At 39.3% G+C, this 21221-nt stretch overlaps 1 protein-coding gene across 4 annotated transcripts in view; it reads right to left on the bottom strand.

The window, feature by feature from the left end:
- Window positions 1–1263: 1263 nt before the first annotated feature.
- The window catches only part of FAM20B (FAM20B glycosaminoglycan xylosylkinase), a 38857-nt gene continuing 18899 nt past the window's right edge, over window positions 1264–21221 (bottom strand). For all 4 annotated transcript variants that reach the window (XM_073216820.1, XM_073216823.1, XM_073216821.1 and 1 more), the window contains exons 3-8: window positions 19356–19442; window positions 16574–16683; window positions 9761–9932; window positions 9352–9543; window positions 7550–7609; window positions 1264–5177 (exon numbers count right to left, since the gene is read on the bottom strand). In XM_073216820.1, coding sequence (XP_073072921.1) covers window positions 4946–5177; window positions 7550–7609; window positions 9352–9543; window positions 9761–9932; window positions 16574–16683; window positions 19356–19442 — 853 coding nt within the window. In that variant the 3' untranslated portion in view covers window positions 1264–4945. The remainder of the gene's footprint in view (window positions 5178–7549; window positions 7610–9351; window positions 9544–9760; window positions 9933–16573; window positions 16684–19355; window positions 19443–21221) is intronic.

The following is a 21221-nucleotide window of genomic DNA, read 5'->3' as shown; positions in this document are numbered from 1 at the left end:
AGGCAGCAGAGTAGCCTGAGACTGTCCTGACAGGGGACACCTGATGGAAACCACAGGTTGCCCCTGGACATTTTCGGTGACCCAGCTACTGAAAACAGAGTATAGGCCTGGAGGCCCCTGCACCTTTTGAACCTGCAGCTTGGCGTGTCTGGAGTCAGGGGTCTGATTGTACACACGTCAAGCCGAGATCGGCCTTCCCTTCAGTGCCGGTCCTGCCTCTCTCTCACACTCCTGACCCACGATTCTTTCCTGACCTGTATTTCCACTGTAATCAATTTACATAATTTCTGAGGCACTTGCACTTCACAAGCAGTTCTTTTCTGCCAGGATCGTACGCTCTTTGAAGGAAGGGACAGTCATTATTGTGTCCATGGCATCCACAGCTCTCAGGAGTATCCAAATGTCAATTGAAGAAAAACCAAATACATTGCAAGCTGTAACTTAGTACTATTTTTCCCAGGGATTTACATGGCAACTTATAAAACCTACCCATACCAAACCAGTGGTGCTGATTATTCTTGTTTCTATCTTACAGAATGAGGGCTGCTGAAAATCAGTTTTTATAGGCAAATACATGGGGTCAAACTCGCCCATAACAGAACCGTGCCCTTCCTCCTCCCAGCTGCCGTTTTCAAGGCTTAATACAAGTCTTTCTGGTATGTTTGGGAAGCAAACGAAGCCTGCAATCTTGCCTGGAAAAGGACTGTACTTGGTGAGTCAGAGAGGAACACGGACTAGGCTTCAGCCTTCTGTCGGTATACAAGTGTGGATGACAAAAAGTGGCATAAACAACAGTGCTGCAAACCAAATAAAAAATCCTAATTCTGTTTGGTTGTCTGGTTGAGGTTTATGATTCTAGATTTGTATTTCCAAAGTTGGGTGTCCTAAAAATTATAATCAGGGCAATGGGTCTTCACTTCCATGCCCATAGGGTACTGTGCCAACGTGTTCTTTGGGATTATTTACCTCTAAAGAAACTGCAAGAATGTAGTCAACTATTAAATGTACAAAAAGCACCCAAGAATGATCTGTAGAAAATTCTGTCACAGTCACAAGCTAGCACAGGCCTTTGGAAGACAAGTGAGGAAGTATAAAGCTCTTACTCACATGACGCGGAGAATCCCAGTGGGAGTTTAAGAGAGTGCAGAAACTGTAATCTTCTGCCCGCCTAACAAAACAGATAGGAAACTGGAATAGAAAACACTGGAAATAACCTGAAAGGCGGGGGGGGGGGGGGGGGGGGAATAAAAGATGACACATCAATACTTATTAAAAATCTTTATTCATTTACTTTTTTCTCAGAATTGAAACCCAAAGAACACATTAGAAACGTAGGTGCATTTCTGTCTCATCCAGTCTTACCAAGCACAACCTCACTGGTGCAGCAGCTGAGAGGAGATCCTTAGCTTATCAGAAACAGAGGACAGTGGTTCCTAACACCTCCCTTTTAAGTAAATGAATTAGCTTCCCATTAAGTTATTCCCAGTTCCCTCCCAAAGGTTTGGTATTTGTGAGTCACACCTTAGTTCCTTAAAAACCTGTGGCAGGTCAGCACCCAGCCCCTGCCATTTCACCCAACTTGAGGAATTGAAGGGAGAAAACTGGCCCTCCCCTGTACAACAGGTTTCACGCAATCAGGCCTGTCTGACTCCCTTGTGTGCCTTGCCAGGGCTGGCTCAGGAGCTGCTCAGTGGGCATTTGCTGAACGAATGGCCCTTAGGTCACTGAGAGTCCACTCAGAGAAAGAAGAGAGCCTTTCACTAGTTTCAAGTTCTTCAGCAACATAAGTCGGTGTTTCCCTGTGTCAAAATAAATATTTTTTTCTTGATAGAATACACACACAACTATATATATACATACATACATACACCTTTACTCATGTTTCCTGAAGCTCAAGTGCACACAGTAGCTCCTGCAAGACTGCTCCCTGACTGGGCTGTTTCACCATCGTTGAGGTGTGCTCACTTACTGATCAAGCAAGAGTCCACTGACAAGAGAAGCTGAAGGATGATGGTGGATGGGGAGGGAAGGCCAAAAGCTTTCTTAAAAAGAGAAAAGACAGATTTCTTTGAAAAAACATGTTGCCTTAAGGTGACACTGAAAAACTCCCCTGTATAGGAGTCATTTTTCCCAAAATATGCAATGGATGTACCTGAATTCTTGTTTCTTTCTTTTATTTCATTTGACACAGTAATCCTGAGTGTAAACATGGAGAAATGCCTTATTAATATGTTAATAATATACTCAGCAAAGCAGATCCTATGAATTTTTTATAGAATTATTTATGATCAAAACCACAATATAGCCTCATACTAAAGAACAATTTTAGAATGAAACATCTATGCCCGTATTTCCCCCAAACTCTGGAATAAATGTATTTAAAAAGTAGGTGGGCAGGAAATGACATCAGTTCTAATTTTCCTAGTTTTATAATATTAAAATGTATCCACATCTACCCTTAGATGCTAGCTAGGCATACCCAAGTTAGGGCTGACCAAAAATCATTCCAATGTCTTATTTGATTATAATAGTGCTAGACTCTAATAAATAAACCATAAAGAGGATAGACAGTGTTACCAAACTTTAAAGAAAGATATCTACCTCTTCTTTCAAACAGAATTTAGTGTTTGTGAATTTTAGGGCTGTAAGTTTATTGCTGGTTTTGTCCAAGATTCACCTAAACACTCTCTAGCTTAATCCAATCCTGATCTTCTAAGGGCCATGTCACACTACTTTTTTAGCATAAATCTAAATTTAATCCCTGTAGATCATGAATTTTAAAATAGTAGGTAAGGAGAATGAATTCTACAATGTTTTGTGAAAAGGATGAGACATTTTCAAAGCAGCTTTCCCTCCTGCTTTTCTCCTTAGCAGGATCTTCTGCCGTCAACATTGTGAAGAAAGTTCCCAGGCTGCAAACAGTTCTTACTCATTGCACTGTGGCATATTAAAGGTATCGTGTTTGAATGAACACTGATCCATTATTTAGTTTAACTAACATTTACCAAGGAAAGCAGCGCTGACATCCTGCCCATCTCCCTCAAGCTGACGCCTTCACGAGGCAGGGTATCACCTAAGGCGTCCTCAAGCTCAACTGTGCATTTCCCTGCATATGCATAGTACATGGCCTTCAAATTGCCATCTATGTCTCCTTTTGGTAACACTATTTTTCAGTGTTTGTGCTAGTATCTGCCTTCCTGAATTCAGTAGTTTTTCTTATAACTCAGCCCATTCTTGTCTGCATCTCAAAATGTACATACAAAATACAAAAGTATCCTAATTTCATGCTATTTTAAAGTAGTTACAGCTTACTCAGTTATCTTTCAACGGAAGAAAATTGGGGCATAAATTCTAAACTGTAGTAAGTTGGAAGGGTGGTTGCCTAAAACTGGTCTCCAATGGCTGGCATTAAATTTGTTCAACTGCACTGTTTAAATACTAGTTCCTGCTTGACACAGGCACAAAACTGGAAGAGCACCCAGACAAGATGCAGGAGAGAAGCACATAGTTTTGTGTACACAGTGACTGGCCCTGTACTTTACTGTGACCACTTACATATCAAATTGCTTTGCTAGAACAGTGAACTAAGCCTGTGTTTTAGCAACCTGAAATTGGAGAGTGCTAATAGAAGAACATACTATATCACAGGTTCAGAACTCCAAACAAAATTAAATGATGAAATTAGGGTTTGACATAGATCAACATCTTAAGGCTCTTCTGAGTAACCTCCTTAATTTTTTTTTTTTTGAGGGTTCTCATATTTTATTGTTTAGGTCTTTTTTTTTTTAAACCTCCTTAATTTTAAGGCTCAGAGGGTTAAAAATCTTTGTTTCCAGTTTTCTGGATGGCCCAAATCACAAGACAGGTCCAGACACCAGGCAGGATGTGCAGTATCATCTGCAGGGTGAGCTGGCTCTTCTCATAAGAAGGCACAAACAGGATCGCCATTCTCTTGGGAACAGTAGCTTCAATGACCAAATGCCTTAAAGGCAGAGGTGGAAATTCATTTCAGAGGAGAAATCAGGATGGCACAAATGACAAAGGCAACCTAACTCTTATTAAAGGTATTATTTCAGTTGGTTTTGTTAATTTGGAAAGGATTTGCCTGCTTTGGGCAAAAGGAAAAAACATATGCATAAGAGAATAGCGCTTGTGTTGAAAGAATATGATCTGCAGAAACAATTTGTTTGGTTAATTTGGACACAACTGTGAGAATGCAGGTTGTACTCAGGTGCGAGTCACTAACATTCTCACACCTTAAGAACTTAGATACAGGGGAGCCTGTTTCTCATGAACGCAATCATCTCTCGATTCTGGTTCCCCCAAGTGTGTCTCTCTCTCCCTCCTTTGAGCATCATCAAAAGCGCTGCCACCTAATTGCTTAAAAGTGCAGAAATATTTCCTGCTTTTGCCCTTCCCTCTAATCCTATCTGAAAACGTACCCTCTTCAAAGAGCACGCTATTCTGGCTCAACAGAGAGCCAGGTTCTACTTGTTACCACTCCTCAGGGGGCAGTGAAATTCCCAATGTGACTAGTCCTGGTCAAAAAGGACTCTAGATTTTGTGTTTTCAGAAGACCCACGCACATGGAGAAAGGACTACGCGGATGAACTCCAAATACCTGCTTCAGAACCAATCCCAGTACTGTCAGGCCTCTACGTGTCCTGTGGCATGACACTCAGGATGACCAACGGTGCTGCCCACTGGGAATACAGGCAAATGCCAAGAAGGAGAAGGTGGTTTGGCAGGAATGTCTCCATGGTGAAGTTTGTAATCTTTACTTCAGTTTCCACTACAGAAAACACCTAAGAAATCCAAGGCCATCCTGTTCCTTATCACCAGAACTTCCTGCTGGCCATTTCTAAACCATCTCATACTTCTTGGAATTGATTGTGCTGTTTCTCTATCCCTGTAAAAACAAGTTTCACTTATTCTGTGTTGAAAATTACAAGTGGGAGAGAGGCATCCTGTCCTCCACCAGCACAGTGTCCATCCCAAACTGGTCAGTGCACTGCTTCACGGTGGCTAGGACACTCAGGAGCCGCTGGTCCACAGCGTCCAGGTGAGGGTCGGAGAGCACTGGGGAGATGGGGTCGTGGGCCATGGCAGATTTTAAGGCAGACTTCAGCACACCATTCTTTAGGTAGTTCAGTCTGTTCCAGGTAGAAACCCGAATGCTGGGAGAGAGGTTCAGGACAGGTTATATAAGATCTATAAACTGGAGTTTAAAGCCTGCTTAGCAGACAAAAGTAAAGAAATAAGTATGTAAAATATCTCAACTAAAAAAATAATTTGCTTCCAAAGTACTTCTACATTATAAGTAAGTCACATTACCACATTTTGATATTTTTTCTAGGTAATTAGAGATACATACAAATATTTCTACATGTTTACTACAGTGCTATTTATAACGGGAAACAGGAAACAGCTCAATATCCAACAACTGAGAAACAATTAAATAAATTACGGCTCATCACCATGCAGCCATTAAAAACAGTTATGAAAATTAGTGGCATGGGAAAATGCCCATGATATAATATGTGTTGGGGGAGAAATCTGGAGGAAAAAAACTATTTTACTCCAAATCTTTGGGAAAGGAGATGTGTATATATGTACGTACACACACACACACACACACACACACACACACACACACACACACACACACACAATTAGAATGAAGTCACTACAATATTAATGGGAATTATCCTTACATCTTAATGACTAACCTTAACCTCCCTTTTTTCATATTTCTGAGTTTAAAAAAATCTCTACCATTAATATTATAAATAGGAAAAGTTTATTTTAAGGATACCTATTTTCCTTAATTATTTCACCAATAAAGAGGACCTTTTGTTCACCTCAGAAGAAATATATTTCCTCCCTATGGGTAATGTGGAAACCACTAGGTATGCAGAAAAATCTGACTGGGTAAGAGGGAGCCTGCAACTATTTAAAAAGATAGATCTTTGGATAAATCATTAAAGAGACAGAAAAGCACAAAGGCAATGTGGTTCTGCTGTTTTAAAAAATACTACAAATGCCCAGAAAGCATAAAAGCTTCCCCCCCTCAACTCCAGATTCACTCTTCATAAATGCCCTGCCACAGTGGACAGAAGCCGTTTAAGCACATCTCCTCTTCAGCTTTCTCAGTAGAGGGCACTGCAGGCACACGGCAGCAGGAAGGGGCCCTCCAGTGCTACAGGGGCTGCTCAGTGGGTCAGCAGTTGGGGGAGGTCATCAAACGGAGCTCCGCCCTGGCCACGTTCCCAGAATGGGCAGGCCCTTGGTGGGCTTGTTTTAACATGGAAACCACTTGCCCATGATGATACCTGGATTCCCTCTACAGACCCACCTAATCCTAAAGCAGCAGCACTAAGATCAGCTGGGACTCACCTTGCTTGGTTGGCTACACAGACATGCACAGCCAGGGGCACCACTCTGGTCAACTCCTAGAAACACTCAGGTCACGTAAGACTGCCCCTTTTGGCAACTGGTCTGTTTTTCTTTTGTGTGTGTGGGTTGAGTGTGTGTGTGTTTTGTTTTGTTTTTCTTTTTTAAATGGCAACAATATTCTGCAGAAAGTGTTACCCAGGCAGCCTGTAATTGTCTTCATTAATATTGGAGTGCAGTGGTACATTCAAACAAAAACTTCCTTCAAGGAAGATGTTTTTATATTAATAGTGTTTTCAATCCATTCCAGTCAAGAGATAGAAAAGATATAAGGAGTTAAGTTTAGTATAAAACTTAGTATAAAGGGAAAGTTTAGTATAAAGAATTATTAAACTCTGACACTGGAGAGACTCTAAAACAAAACTTGGGCTGAAGGGGAGAGTGCCCAAGGAGGTCCACTTGAAAGGTGGATCCCCTCCTCCAGGCTGGGGTTTGGACCTCGGTGGAGAAGGTGGAGTTCAGCCCAATGGATAGCAGAGAAGTTTACTAGTTGACAGGTGCAAAGTGAGCAGGAAGCAGCCCTCCAGAGTGCAGGCAGAGTTCAGGCATCGGCAGCTGGTACCATGGCATTCAGAGAGAGGGCCAACTCGGTACAAACACACAAGGCCCAGTCTTTATCTCATTTTCTTAATTTACTTTTAATTTCTTTGTTTTCTAATACAGACATTAAAAAAATAAATTACTAAATTCCCATGGAAAAAGTTACTTTTGGTTTACACAATTTCAAGTTGATATGCAAACCATAGGTGGTCTGTGGTAGTGAGTGAAAAGACTTCAAACTGCAGGGTAAACACAGATCAGCGAGCGGGACATAGATTGCACTAGATTTTGGAAAAAGAGAACTATGTTCTGATATTAAAGTAAACATGGATATGCATTATTAAATAGATTGAAATTTTATACTCATACAAAACTTGAAATGAGTTCTGAGCTTTGGGCTACCTGCCTCCACCTTTCCGAGCCCCGACTCAGGATCTGCATGGGTTCTGGGTCGGAAAGGCATGGAAAGTGTTAAGGCCATGAGAACTGATGCACTGCTTCCTGGGCCTGGAAAGGAAAGCAATGCAGGCAAACATGTGTGAGGTATGGAACTTACATGCAACACTGATAGAGAGGGGCGAGAATGCTTCTCTCATCCAGTGAAGGGTTCCCAAAGCTGAAAGTTAAATTAAACACATTAGTAGAAAGCACCAGTTCTCTTAACATCAAAGCAAGAGCAAATTCTACAGGAAATCCAAATGTGATCCTAGATAATTTCATGCTCCTGCAGCTCAAATTATTTGAAGTAAAAATAATGTTCAGAGCATGACCAATTAGACACAGGATTCCTAACAGCCTGTACTGCAGTATCAAAACAACAAATATACTAATTTACAAGGATCCTTTCTCCTGCCAAGACATTACGAGGCACTGAAGCACAACCGCAATAGCTTGGTATGTAGCTCAGAGACCAAAGGGAGAACCTAAATGCTTCCAACCTGAACAGGCCTTAGGGGTGGGCAGAGAATAAAGGCTATTCACATTAGGTTCCTGCAAACAAGCAGATGGTCATTATTTATAAAAAGAAGTTACACTTGTTCTATTCCAAAATGACCAACATAAAAGGTTTGGATTATCCAACTCCCTGTAATAAGTATATGGACAAATTCAAACTGAAAAAATGTTCACAGAGGCTGAGAAGACAGTGATTCCAAGCAGATGTAAAAATGACCTTAGCAGTAATTCAGAGTTATGAAAGGAGAACTGATTCTGGAAACACTGTCAACCTTCCACTCTTCCTGGAAGCTCACCTTAATAGCTGGAGGGTCTGGTAGCCCTCAGCACAGTGCAGGCCCTCAGTAATGAATGGCAAAGGCAGCTAGTTCAATGTGTGTTTCCACTGTACACACGATCTTTAAGAAAAAATGATCTTGTTACAAGTAAGGATAAATATTTTCAGGAAGGTATACATAGCCCTGGCCACTACCTGCTTTGCTGGGAGAGGCGGGGAGGAAGAGGTGTTTGCTGGCCTCTCACTTTCTGTAGCTGTCATCACCTTTGTGGAGCATGAGACACCTAGTGCTCAGCAAAAGATGGTGGCGTGGGTGCTCAGTGGAAGAAGGAATAGGCTGCTACCCATTCCTTGCTGAGGACCCATGTCTCAGACTATTCTCAGCAACCAATGTCAGCAGGAGTGACCTGGAGCCTGGAAAATTCTGGGCTCTAAGCATCCTAACCAATAGAAAACTATTAACTATAACTAAAAGAGTGGTAGTGAACTAGGCACCATGGAGAATGAAAATAGTGCAAACTGGAAATACAATGTGCTCTTCAAAAATAGCTCAGTCCTAAAAAATACAGATACTCCATTTATTCAAAATTAATAAAACTATCTTATTCAAGATAAAAGTAACTTGTTTTTATATATGATCACAAAAGAACTTCTGATAGCAAAAAGTTTTATGGCCCAGACTGCCATAAAAACAGCAAACATACCCTCCCAAATAAGTTGATTTTTTAAATTGCATGAACCCTTGGATAGAATAAATTTATGTCTAATTAAATTTCATATTATATTAAATATGTATTTCCCAAGATACTAAGCATCATAGTCAAGAAAGAATGATATAAGCAGAGAAAAATCAAAGACCTTGGTTTCCAGTTGTCTGGGAAGAAAATCATAGGGTCTATGGCTCCCTGGAAGAAACCTGCTTTTCCGTGTTCATAGCTGTCAGATGCCTGAGGGTGGAGGGAGCACAAACCCCATCGAGACAGAAGGTGGGTGCCAAAGTTGAGGCCCCAAGCAGAAACAGAAGCTTGGCTGCTGTCAGCTGCATTCGAATGTTTCCCGGGATATGCTAGGACACGTCCTTATATAAACAGAAAGCCCTGACTGACAGGCAGTCCTGCTGGTCCTACCTTTTGGCATTATCAAGAAGGATGAGCATGCTAGAGCCTTCATCATCCTGAAAGCTCTCATAGTGGTGGCGGTCAGCATTTCCAATCAGGTAGTCGAAGACAGCGGTGTCGATGATATCCAGGAGGCGCGGGCCGGAGTCATAAGGGGATGTTTTCTTCACAGCATCGCAGTAGCTCTCATCATACTCCCACCTGGAGGCAAGTGGCACCACCAGGGTTATTTACTGGGTGCCTTACTGTGCCTGGCATTGTGGAAACACAGAGAAGAGAGAGTCCCTGCCAAGCAGGTTTACCCCAGACACCCACAGCTGCCCCGTCGGTCATTTTTAATCTTGGACAGAACCCATGGTGCCTTGGCATGTGGCCAGGCACAGGAGAGAACAAAGTAATGGCTCACAGTAGCATTTACCTGGCCAGTTTGCCCTCTCGGTAAGTCCTGCCCCAGGGATGTCGGTGTTTCTGCAGAGGCCACACATCTGGAAGCCAAAGTGTGACAGATCCCTCCATTGTGTCTCCATCAGCACAGGCTGGCTCTGTCTCTCGGCAGTAGTAACACTTCCCATAGAAACAAGTGTTATTTCCTACAGGAGAGAAAGGAGCTGAATACTCTTAAGGAAACAAGGAAGACTCCCACATGCCCCCTAGCAATATAGGAGAGAGCAGCTAAATAAATAGATACCATGAGAACACAAATTCTCAACTGACATTTAAAAGCACATGGTATAAAAAACTTCACTAGCTACAATAGGATATATATGAGAAAGTAAGACTCTCTTTCCCTCTGCGTCCCTTCTACCTGACTGCTCTCCCAGGCCTGGCTGCTGTCACAAGTATCTCTCTGAAGTAAAGGAAAGTAATGTTCTCTTTTCCTTTGCCAGGCTGAGATTTGGCCAGGGTACCCAGGGGAGGGAAAGGGCATGTCCAGGGCAAAGCTGTGGGCCAGGAGCTTGGTTACATATGGGGTTGGGAGTGGGGTTTTGAGCAAGTACGCAGCTACACTGAGGACAATGGGAACCAGGTTTCTCACAGAGGGCAGAGGGAGATTAACATACAGAAAGGAAGAAGGCCAGAATAAATCCTATGGTGTGGAATTAGACTTGGAGCTATTGGTTTGAATTGATGGTTTTAATATATACATAGAGAAAGCTACAGATGTTTGTGTGTGTATGCAGGCATATATACATATGTATGCATTTCCTACCTCTGTCCCTCAGGAAAACCTGGTAACAGTGACAACCAGGTGGTTGGTCATGCGCACACTTAGTACTCACATATTCATTTCTAAGTATCATTTTAATACTACATTAAAAGGAACCAAGGCTCTTTGGAGAAACAGCTGACTCTAGGGTTAGGGCAGGGAAAGTATAAGATGAGCCTGTATCATATTGCTATGCCAGTTGTAAGGAAGCACTCAAAGAATGATATTCCAAATGACACAAGAGACAATTTGTAGGGGAGTTAACTGGCCAAATCTGCAACAGTATGAGCATCAAAATAAATAGTAACAAATTTTAACTCTGAGTAAATTAAGAGCCTGAGAGTTCATAAGAATATAAATGAATGAATGAATGAATGTGGGGTTGGGTGTTCTACCCTTTAAGAGAAGGGCAAATAGAAAGTCTAGAAGGAAAGATACAATTAGCAAATAACTGTTTGGTAACTATCATGTAATTACTGATTCAGGCAAAAATTATCAACAGATGCTAAATCTGGGGCACAAGTTTGATGAGGACACAAATTTACATTGTTCTAGAATTATCTCCCTACCAAGTACTCAGTAATTACTTATTAGTAAGTACAAAGTACTTATTAGTTTATCCTGCAGAAACCTTACAGACACCTATCTTCTTAACCAAATGATAAAAGTTAACATCACCAGACATGGGACATGGCAACAAGCCTACATCACACGCCCCTGCTATGGTGCACTGAGGAGGGCACACAGCACTTCTCTGGTATTCCCCCCACAAATTTTGAAATCATGAGGAAACACCAGACAAATCCAAATTAAGAGATATTCTATAAAGCAGCTGGTCTGCACTCTTACAAAATGTCAAGGTCATGAAAAACAAGATGAGTGAGGAATTGTTCCGGGCTGCTGGAAGCCAGAAAGACATGACAACTGAATATAACACATGATCCCAGATTGAATCCCAGATTTATACAGATATCACAGAACAAGTGGAAAACCTGAACAGGCCTATGGATTAGATGGTGACACGGGATCAGTGTTAATCTCTTGACTTTGATGACTGAACATGCTTTTGCAGGACAGTGTCCTGGCAGCTGGAAAATACTTAAGTCTTAAGGGGGCAAACAATGGTGTAATGGGTATTCATGTCTGTAACTTACTCTCAAATGGTTCAGAAGTGGTAACAACTGAAGAATCTGGGGACTCCTGTGCACAATTTCTGCAACTTTTATGTAAATCTAAAATTATTTCAAAATAAGGTTTAAAAAATAAATCTAAAAAAGGTACATAATGTATTCTCTGCCCTCCTCTATGAAGTATAGCCATCAAATTAGCTAATTTCCTACACAGAAAGACCTCACATCCTCCTTTAAGGACATTCTTATGTATATGTGTCCTTAAAGAGACAAACAGCTCTCAAACATAGTATTTCCAACCTCTGGAACAGTACACACTGAAGAGAAACTAATCTATATATACTCACAAGCAAAGCTGGCTAGATCACTCTCCTTTACCTTAAACACTTTTTTAGGAAGAGAAGATTGAACTAATTCAAAGATACACTATATTTATGTTTATAATTACAAAAATACACAGTTCTACATTTAACTTGATCCCATCAGAAATACCAACACATCTTTTAGAGGGTAACCAGATAGGATGATTTCAAAGGTCTAAAAGAAAACTAAGAAAGAATGGCTAGAAAACTCTTAAAATAATAGCAAATAGAGGGGACTAGTCTTAGCAGATAATAGAACAAATTATAATGACTCAATAATTAAAACATTACAGACCAACTCATGGACAGATAAAATTATCCAGTGGACAGAATATGAAGTCCAGAAACTAAAGCACACACACAAGTGAAGATTTATTATAGTGGAAAAAAGATAGACCCTTTAATAAGTGTTATTGGGACAACTGATAACCATCTGGGGGGAAAATAAAACAGCTGGAGCCATACTTCATTCTACATTACAGGATAAATTCCAACTATATCAAAAACTTAAATGTGAAAAACAAAACTACGAAAATACTTAAAAAAAAAAAAGGCAGAATTCTTCCACAATCTTGGAGTAAGGCTAACTATGATTCAAATCAGAAAATCAATAAAAAATGACAGGTCAATGATATTAAAAACAAACAAAATTCTATAAGGCAAAAAAACCAACCAACCAACCATAAGTAAAGTCAAAAGAAATTAAAGAACTGGGAAAAAATATTTACATCTGATATCACAAAGGGATATCCTCCTCATATGTGAGTTCTTATAAATAGGTAAGACCAATGACATAGCCGAAAATGAGCAAAGGCTATGGCTATGCAAAGACAGATAAAAGACAGTACGAATGACTCTTAAAAATATGCTACACGTGAAACAGACAAAAACAGAACTGTTGGTGAAGCTAATGGAAAAGAGGCATTCCCATACATCACCACTGAGAACATAAACTTGGCTAAAAACCTGTGTAAAAACACATGTGCACTTCAACCCAGCCCTTTCACTTTTAGATATATCTGATCATGTATGAAGTTATACACACAAACACACACACATGGTAATTCTGGACAACACTGGTTATAAAAACAAAGTATTGGATTCTTTATGTCCAATGAGGGACTGGTTAAATGAATTATGGTAGATCCATACAATGGAGCATTTTGAAGCTGGTTAAACAAGAGAATGAAGAAGTTTTTTATATGAGATAAGAAGGATTTCAAAGATAAATTAAAGAGTAAGATTCAGAAGTATGCATAGTTGGACATATGTTGTGCAAAATGGTAGAATTAAATAAATATATATATCATAGTTTATACAAAAGGACAAAAAAATTACTAAAATATCACATCACCTCACACCAGTTAGAATGGCCACTATCCAAAGACAAGAAGTAACAATTGCTGGTCAGGGTGCAGAGAAACAGGAACCCTCCCACAGTGTGGGTGGGACTGCAAACTGGTGCAACCACTGTGGAAAGCAGAATGGAGGTTCCTCAAAAAACTGAAAATAGAAATATCATTTGACCCAGTAATTCCACTCCTAAGAATTTTCCTGATGAAGACAAAAATCCCTGATTCGAAAGACATACGCACCCCTATGTTTATCACCTCACTGTTTCCAACAGCCAAGATATGGAAATGTCTATCAATAGATGAATGGATAAAGAAGATGTGGTACATATACACAATGGAATATAATTCAGCCATAAAAAAGAAAAGAAATCCTGCCATTTGCAACAACATGGATGGAGCTAGAAGGTATTATGCTCAGTGAAATAAACCAGGCAGAGAAAGATAAATACCATATGATTTCACTCATTTGTGGAATATAAAAACAAAGCAAAAGAGAAGAAGCAAAACAGTATTAGACTCAATGACACTGAGAAGTGACTAGTGGTTGCCAAGGGTGGGGTAAGGGAAGACTATTGAACCACTGTGTTACACATTTGATTTAAAAAAATTACTAAGAGATTACAACTGAAGGGAGGGGAAAGAATAGATGATGAAAGGAAAACTTTTCATTGTAGTCCCAATTTTTTTCTTTAAATTTTGTGATTACTGATTCAAAACAAAACAAAACAAAACAAAACAAAACATTGCTTGGTGTAGGAAACATGTCATCTACATGATAAAACCCAAACTCCCGAATTTGGTAAGACCCTTTGTAACCGAATGAAGCCTGGTGTTAAGAGTGGGCTAAAATACAGACTGGAAGTAGTCATTAGACTACAAAATTCTGGGCATGTAATTTCACCTCTCTAAGCTAGCTTCTTCTGTAAAATGGAGATGATAGTTCCTTCACCATTGGGTTGTGGACAGTGAGATAATCATGGTAATGCTAAGCACAGTGCTTGACACACTGTCAAAGACCAACTGATGCCAGCTCCTTATTATTAATAATCTGGTTCCAATTTGCCTTTCTACACTTCAACATCCCTGCCTTATTGCCATGAATCTGAAGCTCTGAATATTTTACAATTTCTGGTATGCACCAAGCTTTTAAAACTGGTTTTCTGATCACCTTGGTGTCATGCTCTCCTTGGATGAACTACCACTTGTGATAATAAAATCTGTACCTCTAGCCCACACTTAGCTCCTAAGCTGTTGACTTAGATTTTGCTGAATGAATAAATGAATGAACGTAAAAGAATACAAGTAGATGAAATATTTTAGTCTTAAAATCTGGATCTGGATTCTGGTTAACAATTAGTAACTTTGTGACTTTGGGAAAGTTATTTAAGTGTCTTTGTCAGGTACAGAATGTGGATAAACCTCCCCTACTTATTATACTCTTCAAGAGGAACAAATAAGGTACCTGTGTGAAAGTGCTTTGTCAGGTTGTAAGGGCTACACAAAATTTAGTTATTATTACATCTTATTATCTAGTAACATGTTTGTTTTTAATTGTGCTAAGGTCAGCCCATTATTTAAAACCTACCTCTAGCCAAATCCGTCTACCTGCCTGCTATGGACTGAACAAACATCTGTGTCCTCCCTAAATTTGCTTGTTGAAGCTGTGATCCCCAATGCAGTGGTATTTAAAGATGGGGCTTCTGGGAGGGGCCCGCATGATGGGATTAGTGCCTTTATAAGAAGACACTTTCCTCTTGAAGATATAGCAAGAAAGTGGCTGACTGAAAACCAGGAAGAGGGCTCTTACCAGAATTCAACTATTCTGGCATCCTGATCTTGGGACTTCCAGCCTCCAGAACTATGAGAAATAAATCTCTATTTTTTAAGCCACACAGTGTATGCTAACTGGTTGTAGCAACCCAGACTAAGACACTGCCCTATGCTGCAGGGTTATGCAGAAGCTCATTTCCCAAATGCACTAATTCTGTGCATTTTCAGGTCTTCATGGCCTCATTACCGTTATCACTTCCTATGATTCTGCCAGATGCCTTCTCCTCTTTGCTGCCTGGGTAGCTCCTACTTACTCTTCAATCATTAGACCAAGTGTTAATAACCTCCTCTACAAGCCTTTTTTTGTCTCTCCCTTCCCTGCACCTTGCACAATATATGGGAGTTAACCTTCTGTGGGTCTTCAGAGTACAGGGACTCTGCCTGTGCTTCTGGACCTCCTGTCATTCAACAGGTGTTTGCCTGAGCATAAAATTGGACAAGCAAAAATTATTAGAAAATATATGGAACAAATTGGTGACACTGTATGCTTTCAGTTATTTGTAAGGACAGCATAGCCCTAGCCTTGTAAGTTTAAGTTCTGAATGAAGAGAACTGTCACAAGTCCTTTAAATATTCAGTTTCACCTCATTTTAAATGTAAATCCATTCATTCTAACAAAGCAAAGTGAAGTTCATCTTGCAATATCTGTTTCAACAGTCACATCAGAATGCAGAGTGCTGTGTCATTGAAAATGTCACCATGAAGAGGCCGAAACAAGAGACCACAGCACCTCTGAATTCTTCCCATTCTCACTGTGCCCATGAGGAGGAATGAGAATATTAGCTTAGATCCCTTAAATCAGAGTGAGATTTCAGAGAAGAGAGGGATCACTGGTTCCATGCACAGTGAGTTGAAGGCTAACACTTGCAGAGTAGTAGGAAGCAGTGGTGATCTTCCAAGCCAAATGCAACACTAATTTCTAACCATCTTACAGTTATCTCAAGGTTTCCTCAATTCCAAGGAGTAGGAGACAGTTCCTGAGAAGGTATATATATATGGAAAAAAACCACCACACCAATAATATTCAGACAATAACAGATTTAGGCCAAAATGTGAGTTTGAGATTTAGTTTAAGATCAAGCAGAAAAAAAGTTATCACAGACTTATACAATGAGCAAATGATCTCATTCCTACTTTACAGACACAACAAAGCACACTTTAGGGAAGGCTGTCAATTTCTTGCCATCTACCTATAGTTCCAATTTCTACCTGAAAACAAACTGCCTGATTGGCTGCTGTAGTCCCTTGACTTCTTTGATTCCTAAAAGTCATGAACCAGCTTGCTCAATGATGCCCATTTAACTCATTAACTATCCCCTACCTAAATGTCCTCTAAAATCTTCTTACCTACGGCCAGGAAGGTGCTCAAGAGCTGCTCCGTGGCAACGGGCTTGATCTCTGTCCGTAGATTAACAAATCTGCCAACCACCAAGGGGGCTCGGCGGAAACCCAGAATCCTGGTTTAGAAGGTTGAAGAACAGAAGAGAAAAATCTTTGGGAATATATTTTAAATAGTAGTCCTAAAAATCATGGTTACTCATGTCAGATGTATAAAGGTATTGTTGCTTGGTAGGTATTTTTTAGAGGTACACATATTTATGAACTTAATATCAAGATGTGATTTTGCTATACACTTTAGCAAAAAGGATAGGGTAAATCTGGCAAAATGTGAACGATAGTTAAGTCTAAGGAGTGGGTATATGGATAAGAATATGGATATATAAGAATATGGAATATGGGTATATGGATAATAAGAATTCTAAATAAATTTCAACAAAGCATTGAAAAAAGTTGGCCCTAAACCCCATATAGGATTTTAAAGCTCTGGATAAAACAGCACATTGACAGAAAACTACATAGATAAATCTAAAAGGATAAACCCATAGGACAATTTATACAGATATGGTACAACCTTATGGTTCAGCACAATCATTTTTTAACAAGTGAAAATTCCTGGCTAAAAAACCAAACTCAGTAAAAGCTGGAGGAGCAGGATTTGGAACACAGAAAATTTATGATGAAAAAAATAAAGACCATTCATAATTCCATAACCCAGAAATAACTACTGACATTTTGGCATCTAAGCATTTTTTCCCATTACATGTATATATAATCAGTACTCACTCTTGTGTATATATACACACAATTGAGATTATACTCTATGTATTTTTGTATCTTGCTTTTCACTCAGCATTATATATCCTGAGTCTTTTCCCATGTCATTAGGAAATAGGAAGCCTTTAGAAATGGCTGTATAATAAATAATCCATTGTTCAGGGCTGCTGACTATGCCCTCAACTCAATCTTAGAAAAGTCACAAAAGCAAGGACTTCAACAGATTTGTCAAAGTAATGTAAATAATGAGAAAATCTCCTGAGGCTAGTGAAGGTGGTTAAATCCTAATGTTACAGAGAAAGAGTAACTTAGAGAGGAGAAATGTCAGAAGCCATGGATGGGAAAGAAAGTCGGGGGGTATCTTTTTCCCACTGGCCACTGCCAGGCCAAAGAGCAGCAGCCAGATTAGCACTGACCAGCCATGTCACAGCAGCACTTGAGCCTGGCTGAGGTGGCAGTTAACAAAAGGGGTAGGGAGACTGGCTAGAGAATAGGTTTTATTTTTGAAGCAGGGAAGGACTTTTAAAGACAAGACCCCTAAAACACAAGTCATAAACTGAAACATTGTGCCACAGTGTGAGGAGTAGGATTTACCCAACTCTTTACCATTAGGTCTTAAAAGAAGCAGTGAAAATTCATGATACTATGAAGAAACACTTATTTAATCTTTTCCCTATCATCAAATGTTTAGATTGCTATCAGTTTTTCCCTACTGAAAACGCTACAGCTAAGATCATGGTATATGTATTCTTTGAATTGCTGATTTCTTTTCTAGGGCATTTCCTAGAACTATATTCCTAGAAATATCTTAGATATCTGCATACGAAGGTAATTACTTATTCAAAAGGTTTTTGATACATAATACCAGAACTCTTAAAAGAAAGAACGAACCAATTTACAATACCACAAGAAGCATATGAATCTCTCTATTCCTGACAATAAAGTATTATGTTTAAAAAAAATCTGTCATTTTCAGAAAGAGAAAATAGTATCCCATTGTTTCAATTGGATTTTTTAAAATGACTGCTGAGGATGAACTCCCCCTGCTGTTTTTATTAGCAATCAGTAATTTCTATTCAGTCAACTGAGTCCTTAGACCATTTTCTAGGCGTTTTAATGTGTATGTACAGACTTGTATGAAGATTTATATATTAAGCCTTTCAATCCATAGATTACATCAGATTCAAGTATTTTCTCCTAGTTTGTTTTTAAATTTTGTTTGATGTTTCTTGCCTTGAGTTAATTTTTCTTATTTAGTTGAGTCTATTGAGTCTTTTTCTTTTGTGATCTTTTAATTACTACTTTTATGCTTGGAAAATTCTTCCCAAAGCAGAAACAAACAAAAACTCCCCTTTATTTCCTGGTTTCCTTATAGACTCATTAAAAAAATATTGTGAATATTTATTTTAAAGTCTGCCGATATGCCCTGATGAAGAGCAATGTGGATATTAGTTCAATTACAAGGTTCCTGACTAGCAAGCTGCTGAAAGGATACCAGTTTTCCTAGTTCTAACTTACATGTTTAGAATTCATGGCTATTCTTCATCAGTAATTATTCTGGTTATTGAAGTTGTTTGTACTTTGTATGAAGGCCAATAAAATTCATTATATACGTTATGCTATGTGTTCCTACTTTATGGGGATAAGTCAGTATTACTTACTTTGAACCAAACCAAAATACAAACAAACAAACAAACAGCAATGCCAGGCCCAATCAATGACCAGTTCAATTTAGGGATCTGAGTTCGAACTTTGGTTTTTATCCTGCCTTTTTTTTTTTTTTTTACCAGAATGAAATGATCCAAAAAAGCCTGGAGTTAAGATATTTTACTTCAGTATTCCTAGTACCACCCAAATTATGAGGGATTCATACAAATTTAATAGAATCAGTATGTAACAAGTCAAAGTTATTAGTGGTCCACCTTTTAGGAGTCTACAAGTCCTCTCCAAGATATTTTTAAAAGGAAAAAAAATATAAGCATAACCCACCATAACTCACTGTGCTTACACATACCTGTCCAAATGGAAGGCTGCTACTTCCGCATTGTGTCTGTCATAACCAGCATATGGTTCCCCTTCTACCACATAGTCTCGGTTATACCTGCAGAGCAAATGGGAAGCACAGAAGTACCACGAATTACATCCATACTGGAAATGCCAGCACAACAGAAACTCGAGCAAACCTGATTCTGCTCTATAGACTCCTCTGTCAACCCTGAGAACAACTGGTTTAACACACCACTGGCAGACGGGGTGAAGATGATGCAGAAAAGGAAAACCAGTCAATCTACCTCAGCAATCATTCTATGAATGAAATGTAGAGGATGCTATTTTTCCCCCTCTAAAGGATTTTCAATGTAATTTAAGTAAAAGTATAAAGCAATTTTTTGGAAGACAAGGACCATCTTTGTATCTCTAGCAGTGTTAAGCCTATAGTGCTTAATAAATGTTTACTTAATAAATGTGTATTACTTTTTTTCATTACTTAAAAATATTTACTAAAATCTTTATTAGACTTAACTGAAGAAACAAAGGAAAACATAATTAAAATGTATGCTTACCAGAATGGCTATTGCAAGGCTTGTAAGAGAAGTTCAAATTTCTTGGGGAAAAAGATGGTCCCAATATGCCTCGGTTTTTGTTAATGAGTAGGTAAAGGTGTGTTTGAAAAAACCATGCTCTTTTTTAAGTTTATGATGCTGTAATGGAATACTGGGCTGGAGAAAGTGCACCATTACCTGCCTGGATAATCCTGAGCAACACCCTTCTCTCTGGGTTTCAGATTCCTTATCTACAATATTAGGGGCCAGACTAGGAGATAATTGCTAATAAGATCTCTTTCATCTCAAAATCCATTCTGATAATTTTACATCATGCACATGATATAAACAAAGGATAATGAAAACTGGCATTATTTCTTTTTACTAATCATAAAAAAAAGATACTACTGAAACCTGTTAGTTGGAAGAAAAGACCCTAATTTACCTATAACCTCTGCTGTTCAGCTGCATTTCCTGAATCAAAAGGAGACCTATTAGGCTTTACAGGGACCTGTAAAACAGTAATAAACTGAGATTGAGGCGAAGAAAAGCTGCTCCACTAAGGATATTTGGATCTGTAATGCTGACAAGGTCATGAGGAATGGAAAAGGGTACTATAAAAGGCAGTGAACTTCAACATAAATCATGGTGCAATATAAAGTGAAACCATGTCCACAAAACACATTTTCAAGCCAAAGTGACGAAACATTTCTGTTAGAAGACAGTCATGTATCACCACCTGGTTGGACTAAGAAGTTTCTCCTTAGCATGGTCAATATAACCAAATGTATTTTTTTGTTTCTGTGTCAAAGCATTACTTAGGCTATCCAGGAATACACTGGCTACCTCTAAATTAAAAGTCTCAATTTTAAAATAGGACCGTAGCAAAAGTTGACAGCATTACAGCACTTCACTCTTCACTAAAGCTATAGGCTGTCCATAAAGCTGGGGGACAGTCCTTAAAAACTTTATTTTTCAAGACTCCAGTGGGGCCACAGAGAGGTGCGTGGTGCTATACAGTCCACTCCTTTCAGTACACGTTAGAGAGCTTTCCAATACATGAAAGGCTGCTTGGAGGGAAATGTAAAACCCTAGAGGAATTCAGGAACCTCAGGGTGGCCTGGAGAGGGAAGGAGCAAAGGGAAAAGGGTAAGAGTCAAAATGAAAGAAATATACTGGGGTCAGAAGGTCTGAATCCTTAGCTCATGTTCTGGCTATATCACATAGGGAAAGTCAGAACTCTGGATCCATTTTTTTTTTTAAAACCTGTAAAATTAGTAGTTGGATTAGTTGATCTCCAAGGTCCCTTTCAGCACTTCCTAAGATCACTCACTCACTCT

The sequence above is a fragment of the Manis javanica genome, chromosome 11 (assembly GCF_040802235.1).
Source record: "Manis javanica isolate MJ-LG chromosome 11, MJ_LKY, whole genome shotgun sequence".
Lineage (NCBI taxonomy): Eukaryota > Metazoa > Chordata > Mammalia > Pholidota > Manidae > Manis > Manis javanica.
The sequence above is the reverse complement of the archived record's forward strand: the minus strand, read 5'-3'. Positions and strand labels throughout refer to the sequence as shown.